At 45.0% G+C, this 10,633-nt stretch overlaps 1 protein-coding gene across 4 annotated transcripts in view; it reads right to left on the reverse strand.

Annotated features, from left to right (window-relative positions):
• Window positions 1-10,633, reverse strand: part of RYR2 (ryanodine receptor 2) — a 406,736-nt gene that overhangs the window by 244,784 nt on the left and 151,319 nt on the right. For all 4 annotated transcript variants that reach the window (XM_042470214.1, XM_042470205.1, XM_042470232.1 and 1 more), the window contains exon 9: window positions 1,882-1,981. In XM_042470214.1, the coding sequence (XP_042326148.1) occupies window positions 1,882-1,981 (100 nt within the window). The remainder of the gene's footprint in view (window positions 1-1,881; window positions 1,982-10,633) is intronic.

The following is a 10,633-nucleotide window of genomic DNA, read 5'->3' on the forward strand; positions in this document are numbered from 1 at the left end:
GTATATTTGCATATGCATAATGAGATGAAACATGATGAAGCTGGCAAGAAACTGGGGATCTGTGAAATGGTGTGAGGCATGGATTTCTGCCATTTCACAGATCTTCACATCTTTTCTCCAGCCACATCTCTCTCCAGCCTCACAAATGCAGTACAGGTACATACTATGCTATTTTTGTTGAAATTCAAAACATTTGGGATTTTGGAGTATTTTAGATTTCAAAATTCCAGATAAAGGATACTCAACTTGTACTATGGTTGTATTAGCCAGTTCCAGTTAGTATTCTAATCAGCAACATTCTAGCCTGACTTTGAATTACCTCATGTTTGCTGACTGCTTTCGAAGACTATAAACTAAAAATATTTAAATAGGACTTAACTCAAGTGTGAGTAATTATCATAAAGTTACATCTGTCCAAGTATGGTTTTAGTTCATACATAAGCTGAAAATGATTAAAGGCTCTTTGAACCAAAATGTCACTATTGCTTGTAGTTACAACGATGGACCTAAGACCAAATGACAAAGCTAATCTTTTAGGAGGACTGCCACCCCTTCAAAATGAATGCTACTTAACTGGGCAGACAAACCACACTAAAATAGCACATCTGTCTTTTTTGGACTGTGTTTCAATTTATTGGTTTTCTTCCATAATTCTACCCAGCACTGATTCAGAACATCAACTCTTTAATCTGGATGCCCTCCTCATATTGGTGATACCTTAGCCCACATCCCTGGGTAACTTCTCCAAATGGTTTAATGTAGATGTGAAACAAAAGCCTGAAGACCTCACAACATAATTGCCACCAAGCAGAGCAGAAATTCCTTAACACCTGCTTCTTGAATTGAGTATCATCTGCCTTCCTTCTCCTTAATTATTCATTTCACCAAGTATAAGTCCCTGAGTAAGACTAACTGTGAAGGAGGCACTAGGCAGGCTTGGCTTCAAGACAGCCAGTTCAAGTTCAGAGAGATTGTGAACAGAGGCTGCAAGGCAACACAATATATTGAAAAGGCACAAGCTTCCCTCTTGAGAGATTCAAACAGAGTTTGAATTCAGACAGAATTTGAAGTTGGTACATATAGAGTTGGTCTTTGATACTGACAGAATGTTGAGCTGACACAGACAGGATTTTGAGTTAACAGAGACAGAGTTTTGGATTTGAACAAGAAGAGTGAACTGCCCCTGTTACTGGAGAGCCTAAATAATAGAATATTACCATCAATTATATTCTCATGCTATGTTTAATAAATCTAATTTTCTGTTACTGTTTTAAACCTATCTCTCTGGCTGGCTGTCAAGTTTGAATTGGAGTCAGTCCACACATACCAAACCTAAAAAACACACACATCAGCACAGACACAAGTCCACATGTATAGGGGTCACCCTGAAGCCCAATAACCCAACCTCCCAGGGAAAGAATTACGGGATCAAGGTCAGAGAGAGTGGCAGGATTCCTAGGGATTGGAATTTTAGGGCCATCCTGAATAAAAGGGTCTGTCACTCTAATCTGTCACACATCATGAGAAGGCACTACTCATTGGAAAAAACAATAATGTTAGGAAAGGTGGAGGAAGGTAGAAAGAGAGGAAGGCCACAAGCTAGATGGATGGACTCTGTTAAGGAGGTCATAGGTATGAATTTACAGAGACTAAGCAGACCAGTAAAGGACAGGGAATCTTGGAGAAGTCTCATCCGCAGGGTTGCCTTGAGTCAAGATTGACTCGAGGACAGTTAACAACAACATTCTAATTGTATTGCATATGTTACCAGCACAATTATTTGTAAGCCCTTCTTGTAGGTAGTAGTAGTAATAGATGCTTCTTCAAAATAAAATAAATAATTGAGAACATAATTACCATTATTTATTTTATCAGTGTTACCTTGAGCTACTTCACTTCCTGAACTTATTGGTGCAACACTCCAAAGTGTTTGCTGGAAGGCTGCATCAACACGCAAGCTGCCATTGCCATAAGATAAGTGCTGCAACCACAAGAGAAAAAGAAAGGTCATTATTTAAGTACAACAATATTAAATAGTCATGCTGTATTTACAGTTAGTTACATTTTCAGTAGATTTTCAAAGGACTTAAATAGATAGATGTCTTCACACCCAACACCCAGCACTCTGTTGTTTAAACTATCAATCAATGCCTTGCCCATCATTCACGTTTCTCATGTTCTGGTTAGTGTTTAGTATTAGATGTTACAGTCACTGAGTCCAGAGTCATGGATCAGAAGAAAACAAGCAGTAAAAAGAGAGTAAAGACAATTAGTGAGACAGAATTAATTCAAAACAAATTCATTCTGTTCAGTGTGATTTGGCAAGAGTCCTTTAAACTCTCTTGCCTAATGCAAGAGTCTAGAATAGTAACTTTCTGCTACTGAAATTAGGAAATGAGAAACCAGCACCAGCAACAATAGCTACAATGGGATTTAGAAAAAGAAAATTAGTTACACAGTAAAGCTCTAATTCCCAGGAAGGTATTCTGGAAAAGGATCCCTCATTTGCTAAAATCTCCACACATTTAATTAACACCAACTGTGCTAATATCACATTTAGATGGAATGGGTCCTCGCAAGTTTAATGGTTTATAAACCATAAACCATGTGTAAGAGGATTTGGCCTCATTTTTTTGTCTCTAAATTAGCTCCCAGTGGTACAAACTTACTCATACTTAACTATTCTATTTGAAAGAATCTTAATGAAGTTGCTATTGTGTGTTACATTTTGAAACTTATGACTGGGACCATAACAGGTTCAGGCCCCAGTGGCTTTTCTTCCAAGTCCCAGAGGTTCATTCATTCCTCCAAGGTCCTTCCAGTCATTGTGGGGGAGACGTTCAGTCACTGCCACCCACCAACAGCATACTCTACACATCCTCCTTCCCCCCAAGTTCACTTAATTTTCACCCAGTTTGCTTCCATCCTGCATCACATACCCCTCAGGAACCAATCCAGGAGAGTCAGAAAAAAAATGGAAGCACAGGAATTGGCTAAGCAGAGCTGGTTGCCTGGGTCTTGAAGGAGGCAGTAGTCAGCCTCTTCCTCTTCCTCCTCCTCCTCTAGGCATGCAAGGCCACAGTGGGCCGACTATCACATACTGCCACCATCACTGAACATTCTGCCTGTAGCTTTTTCTGATACCACCTTCCCACTCACATCCCCAACCCTCTTATTCCCTTCCTCTAATTGACTGGTGCTACTAAATCACTTTGTTGGCCCATTGATTCCTTTCCCTTGTTTGGGCCCCAGTTCTACTCTCTTGTGCAGCAAGGGCACACCAGGCAAAAACCTTTAGTATTTTTGTAATAGGGGGTTTTATGTATCATTATTATTTTCTCTGAAATTCACTGGTTTTACAAGTGACATGTGGAAGGGATCTACGTGTCCTAGTAGATCACAAGTTGAACATGAGTCAATAGTGTGATGCAGTAGCTAAAAAGGCTAATGCAATTTTTGGCTGCATCAATAGAAATATAGTGTCTAGGCCAGTGATGGTGAACCTTTTAGAGACTGAGTGCCCAAATTCAGTGGCATTCCCGCAGTGCCAGGGATGGGATTTTGAGGGACAGGACGTCTGGGGGCAGGACTTCCACCTTCCGGGAGTGTGACTTCTGGGGGTGGAACCTCTGTCCTCCGGCAGTGGGGACTTCCAGGGGGGAAACCCAAGGCACACTTTCTCAGCCTCAGCCTCAGCCTAGCAATAGCAACCCCCCCCCCGACAAAACTTGCCAAGATTAGGGGGGGGTTGCCATAAGTCAGAAACAACTTGAAGGCACCACACACACAAGTCACGCTCCCTCAGCCTAAGAGGATGGCAATAGAAATCTCCCTTTGATGAAGCTTGACCCATGATAGTTTCACCTTAGGGCAGCCAGGAACTGGCGCACGGAAGGGAGGAAGAGTGCTCTGGGCCCATAAGTTGGAAACAACTTGGAGGCACACAACAACAGTAAAGCACTGAAGGCACAGCACAATAACCAGAACAAAGAAAGCAAGGGACGTCAGTGTGTGACTTTGGAGACCAGGGCTCAAATCCCAGCTCAGCCACGAAACCCACTGGGAGACCTTATGCAAGTTACATTCTCTCAGCCTCAGAGAAAGACAATGGCAAACCTCTGCTGAAGAAACTCATTTGGCCATGAAATCCACTGGGAGACCTTGGGCATGTCACATTCTCTCAGTCTCAGAAGGCAATGACAAACCCCTCTGAACAAACCTTGCTAACAACATCGTTGTGACTAGTTTTCTGGGACATCAGGGTTCAATTCCCTATGAAGCCACAGGAACCCACCAAGTAACCTTGGGCAACTCACACTCTCTCAGAAGCTTCACAGAACTCTGAAGGGTGGAGGGAGGGAAGGATCCTTCAGAGACCCATGGGGCAGTAGGAGGGAGAGAAGGAAGGCACCCCACACACCCCCATGCACACACTCTCAGCCTCAGGCTAGCAATAGTAAACCCCTCCTTTTACAAAACTTGCCAAGAAAACCCCATGATAGTTTCACTTTAGGATCACCAGGAACAACTTGAAGACACATACACACACCACCCACCCGCTGCCACTGCTTCCTCCTCCTCCCTTCCTCCCAGCTCTCACCGGTGGGCAGGAAGGAGATTTGTAGGCACACAACAACAACAAGCATTTAAAAAGCAGACAAGGCAGACAGCAACAACAACAAATGTAATACAGGGAGCCCGCATGTTTTGAGCATGGACTCTGGAGACCGGAGCTCAAATTCCAGCTCAGCCATGGAAACCTCCTCTAGGCACACAAGACCACAGTGGGTTGACTGTCACTTTCTAGGGCAAGGCAATGGCAAAAAAAAAAAAATCATCTCTGAACAAATCTTGCCAAGAAAACGCCATGATAGGTTTACCTTAAGATGGACATAAGTTGAAAATGACTTAGAGACACACAACAAAGACAACAACCATTTAAAAACCCAGAAGTTATGAATTCCTACCCAGGTTTCAAGCCTCCGCTCCAGAGTCAGGGCTGCGGCAGTGGCAGCAGCAGCATCTGAGGCCAGCGAGGCTTTTCCAAGCCTGGAAGCATGGCTGCTTGGAGGAAGGCAACAGCCCTTCTCAATCACCAGAATTTTCAAACTCTCCATCCACGTTTCCTCCAGCCAATAGGAAGACAAACCACAAGAAGGAAAGCCAATTGTGCGTGCCCACAGAAATGGCTTCCCATACCTTCTCTGCCACGGTGGCATGTGTTCACCAAAACAGGTTTAGACTGAGGGAAGTAATAGTGCCACTCTACTCTGCTTTGGTCAGGCCTCACTTGGAATACTGTGTCCAGTTCTGGGCACCACAGTTCAAAAAAGGATATTGACAAGCTGGAGCATGTCCAGAGGACGGTGACTAAAATGGTGAAGAATCTGGAAATCATGCCCTATGAAAAGAGGCTTAGGGGGTTGGGTATGTTTAGCCTGGAAAAGAGATGGTTAAAAGGTGATATATAACCCTGTATAAATATCTGAAGGCATGTCATACTGAGGTCTGGTATGGGCTAATGGAGGATTGAGCAAACTTGTTTTCTGCTCCTCCAGAGTATAGGACCTGCAACAATGGATGCATGCAAGCTATGGGAAAAGAGATTCCACCTAAACATTAGGCGGAAATTCCTGATGGTAAGAGCTGTTCAACAGTGGAACATATTCTCCTGGAGTGTGGTGGAGTCTCCTTCTTTGGAAGTTTTTACATAGAGGCTGGATGGCCATCTGTTGGGAGTGCTTTAATTGTATATTTTGGCATGACAGGGAGTTGGACTGCATGCCCCTTGTGTTTTCTTCCAATTCTATGATTCTATGAAAAGTAAATTTTCATGTAGTCAAGTTACTAACAAAGTCAAAATGGCTCCAAGGTGAAGTCCAAACAACTGGGAATCAATGTATACATATATGGTTGTTTGAAAAGTACCCTGCAACATTAGAAAATACACTACAGTCAGACAATATTCCTTACATATTGGGAATAGGATAGTTCTGCTGACTTAATAGAGTTTCATGTGAGTAAAAGAACCCTTCCTGTATTCACACAGGAGTTCCTAAACTGAAACAATAATTTAAGCCACTCTCCTCCATAAGTCACTCAAATGATACTGCAGTAGTGAGTCACCTCTTCTGAAAAGCATACCCAGCTTCTGAAGATCTCTAGCTTGATGCCATTTTTATGTAACCAGAAAATATCAAGAATTCATGTTTGCAAGTAATGATAAAAGTAATGATAAAAGGGGACAGACTGTCAGAACCATGAAACCAAGGCATCAGAAAATTGGTATGCATACTAATACAAATGAAGCGAAACGTAACCCAAGTTGTTTTTTAAATGTATAAATTGGGTTGTTTCTAAAATTATTAATTTATATGAATTTAAATATGTCAACTGAGGTTAGAATTAAAAGAAGGTTTAGTTTAAACCCACCACCCACAAAGTTATGACAATTCAACAACCAGCTCTTTCCCCAAACCCACTCCAGGTTCTCTATTAGCACCACATTCCTGGTTATAGACATTAAATGTTAAAATATTTTTTGCATGAACCCTAAGCCTGCATGTTGGCTGATAAATTGGCTGTAAGTTTAACAAAAATTGGCCTGAAGAAAAACTAATTGGCAGGTGTTGGTTCACTACTGTGCTACATATCCAGATTTGCTAAAGAGTTCAGAAGAGTTTTCCCTGAACTCTGCCTGGAGGACCTTCACTGATAATTTGTCATGCAAAGTATTCAAGCAGCTAGAATTATGTAGCAGAAACAAATTCAGAGTTCACTATGACAAGACATGACTCCCCCTCACAATCTATGTATTTCCATTAGTCCAAACCAGACCCAAATCTAAAAATAACAAATACTTTCTGTTTTAATGTTTGTATGCACATACAATGTGATGAACACTTTGTCTGCTGAAGGCAACCTTACTAAAAAAATGCTCATTATAACATCTGGTGTAACAGATGACTGCATGATTTTCATATGCCCTTGCTTTTGTCTGCTTCCCTGCCTCTTTCTCTCTGACTCCATTTCACTTCATAAATTGAAGAAGTCATTCTTTTTGGCAAAATATTCATGTCAAGATTATCTCTGATGTCTTTTTTTGCATAATAGCCACAATTTTTAAATAATATATATCGAGCTTTAGCAGTTCTTTCACATATCAAACTGACTGTGTGAATTATGGAACCCCATTACGCAAACAACATATTTTGAAAGGTATGGATGATGGAGGGCATTTGGGAATCCCTCCTTGGCAGGAGAGAGCTGAAATGGAGGATGAGTCCTGGGAGAAAGGAGGATGGGTCCGCCTACCCACCCCCTGGGCTCCTGTTGCACAGCCTTCCCCCCTCCAATCCGCACTGAGACGGTGAGGAGGAAACAGAGGAGGGCTTTGGTAGCTCTTGGGAAGATTTGTATGGATAAAGTAGTTCTTAAGGGAGCCATAGCAAGAACATTTCTATACCACTTATCAGTGAATTTAGCACTCCCAAATGGTTTACAATGTGTATGCTAATTGCCCCCAAAATAGACCTAGTGTTTGCAAATGAACAGAAGCACAAGTATACTGCCCTCTGGCGGAGATACTCCATTGTTCGCACTGATTGTTCAGTCATTTCACAAGTTCCTTTCTCATTCTTCTCTCCTGGAAACTTAATTTTAATCTCCAAATCTGCCCCAGGATACATTTTCCTGCATAAATATGGATGCCAAGGCACCTCCAATTTGGTCTGGCTTGAGATTCAAACAGACACTCTGACCCTAAACAGCTAGCCCCAAAGAGCGGCGTCATGCTGCCCCTTTTGAGCACTGGATTGGCATTTTTGGCCGCCGAACGCCGGGGAAGAGCTCCAGCAGCCAGGGCTAAGCGCCCTTGCCACCAGCTGCGCCGCGGAGGCGGACCAAGGGGGGGTTGTCAGTGGGAGCGGCAACCCACTTAAAGCCGGCCTACCGGCTCCCCGAGGCCGCCGAACGCCGGGGAAGAGCTCCAGCAGCCAGCGCTGAGTGCCTTTGCCACCAGCTGCACCGGAGAGGCGGACCAAGGGGAGGACTGTTTTGAGAGAGGCTCTCCATTAACCTTTGGTTTGCCTGACCCCTGAAAGATGTTGGTGTCTGCCTCCTGACATCGCGGCAGCATCTTTTTGGTGGGGAGGAACGGGAATTCTAGTTTTTAATAATATCTTGTTGGTCGTGTGCAGAGGTTTCTGTAATTTGGCTTGCTTTATCGTTAGGGAATGACGCTTTTCTCTGCTTTTCTTTGTTTTGGGGTTTTGTGGTTAGTAATAGATATGGGGGTGGATGTGGGATGTGAGATGCCAGCTGTTATGGAGGATGCATGTTCAACTGGAGCTCCTATTGAGGTTGTGTGGGGCAAGGGGAGGTATGGCGGTAGGAAAGTGGATTTGTGTCGAAACGGAAGGCGAGATCGATGCGTAATATCTATCTCTCCTTCCTTCCACTTTCCTAACCAAAAAGGCCTGGGGATCAGCCCAGTCGTACCACAAACCCTGTCTCTGCTCCTGTGCAACGCCAGGTCCATAAAGAATAAGACCCACATTATATACGATCTTCTGCAGGATAAAAACTGTGACCTGGCATGCATTACTGAGACCTGGCTTGGGCCTGAGGGTGAGGCAGTGTGGGCCCAGGCCCTCCCAGCCGGGTTCTCAGTTAAGGACCAGATCAGGTTAGGTGGACGGGGGGGCGGTGTTGCCTTGGTCCATAAAAACACCTTCTCCTTAACCAGGATCCCAGTCCGGAAAACGGATCACATCGAGTGTATTTACCTGTCCCTGAAGGCCAGAGACAGTCTGGGGATTCTGTTGGTCTACAGGCCACCCCGTGCACTAACAGATTCCCTGGCCGAGCTGACACAGCTGGTCTCGGAACTGGTGTTGGAGTCCCCAAGGCTTCTTGTCCTGGGGGACCTCAACATCCCTTTCGAGGCCAGTGACATTCCAACAGGTGTGGCTCAGGAGTTCATGACTACCATGACAGCCATGGGCCTGTCTCAACTAGTCTCAGGGCCTACGCATTGCGCTGGTAATACCCTTGATGTGATCTTTAGTACGGACATGGAGGCTCCGTGGGTAGAGATCTCAAACACCTCTCCCTTGTCATGGACGGATCATTTCTTGGTTGAGGCTCGAATCAAGGCTTCTACCTTAAGCTCCCCCGGGGGTGGCGGACCCATTAGGATGGTCCACCCTCGAAGGCTGATGGAACCCAAAAGGTTCCAAGAAGCCCTAGAGGGATATACGACTGGTACTGACGGTGATTCTGTTGACGCCCTGACCAATATCTGGGATACTAATCTCTCCAGGGCTATACACAGTATCGCTCCCAAGCGTCCTTTCCGGCCTGCTTCCAACAAACAACACTGGTATACGGAAGATCTCAGGGGAGGAAAGCATGCCGCGCAACGACTAGAGCGTAACTGGTGAAGACATCAGCGCTTACCTGACAGGACACTCCTTCGCTCTCATTTGAAAGCCTATGGAGTGGCAATAAGTGCAGCAAAGAACTCGTTCTATGCTGCACGGATTGCGTCCGCAGAGTCGCGTCCAGCAGAGCTGTTCAGGGTTGTGAGGGAGTTAACCCAGCTCCCTCCCTCCCTGAGTCCTATTTTAGCTCCATCTACAGCCTGCTGTGACAAATTTAACAACTTTTTTGCGGATAAAATCTCTCAGATTAGGGCTGATCTTGATGCCAGTATTTGTGCAGATCCTATAAGAGAGGCGTCTGAAGCGTCCGTGGCCCCGGTTATACTGGATCACTTTGAGTCTGTCAGTACCGAGGAAGTGGACAAGATCCTTCGAAGCGTTAGGAAGATGACGTGCTCTCTTGATCCCTGTCCCTCATGGTTGGCAACTCAGGGGGGGAGATGCGGTGCTGACTTGGTTGCACCGCATTGTTAATACATCCTTAAGAGAGGGTCAGTTCCCATCTAAATTGAAAACAGCAGTGGTTAAGCCCTTGCTTAAGAAGCCCTCCTTAGACCCCCTGAGTCACAATAATTATTGGCCCATCTCGCTGCTACCTTTTCTGGGGAAGGTGATTGAGAGAGCAGCCGCCTTCCAGCTTCAATCGATCTTGGATGACACCGATTTTCTGGACCCATTTCAAACCGGCTTCCGGGCAGGCTATGGAGTTGAGACTGCCATGGTCATCTTAGTTGATGACCTCCGCCTGAGCATGGACAGGGGAAGCGTGTCCCTGTTAGTGCTCTTGGACATCTCAGCGGCTTTCGATACCATCGACCATGGTATCCTTCTGGAGCGCCTGAGAGAGTTGGGCATCGGGGGCACTTCTTTGCAGTGGTTCCGGTCCTACCTCTCGGGTAGATTCCAGATGGTGGAGCTGGGGGACTGTCGCTCCAACAAGAGGGCCCTTACATCTGGTGTCCCTCAAGGAGTGATCTTGACCCCTATGCTTTTTAACATCTACATGAAACCGCTGGGAGAGATCATCCGGAGACACGGGGCGCGGTGTTATCAGTACGCTGATGACACCCAGATAGTTTTCTCTGTGTCTCCGACTGATGCAGTAACTAAGGGTGGCATCTCTCCTCTTGATGCCTGCTTGGTGTCGGTAATGGGCTGGATGAGGGAGAACAGACTCAGTTTGAATCCAG

This window comes from Sceloporus undulatus, chromosome 1 (assembly GCF_019175285.1).
Source record: "Sceloporus undulatus isolate JIND9_A2432 ecotype Alabama chromosome 1, SceUnd_v1.1, whole genome shotgun sequence".
NCBI lineage: Eukaryota > Metazoa > Chordata > Lepidosauria > Squamata > Phrynosomatidae > Sceloporus > Sceloporus undulatus.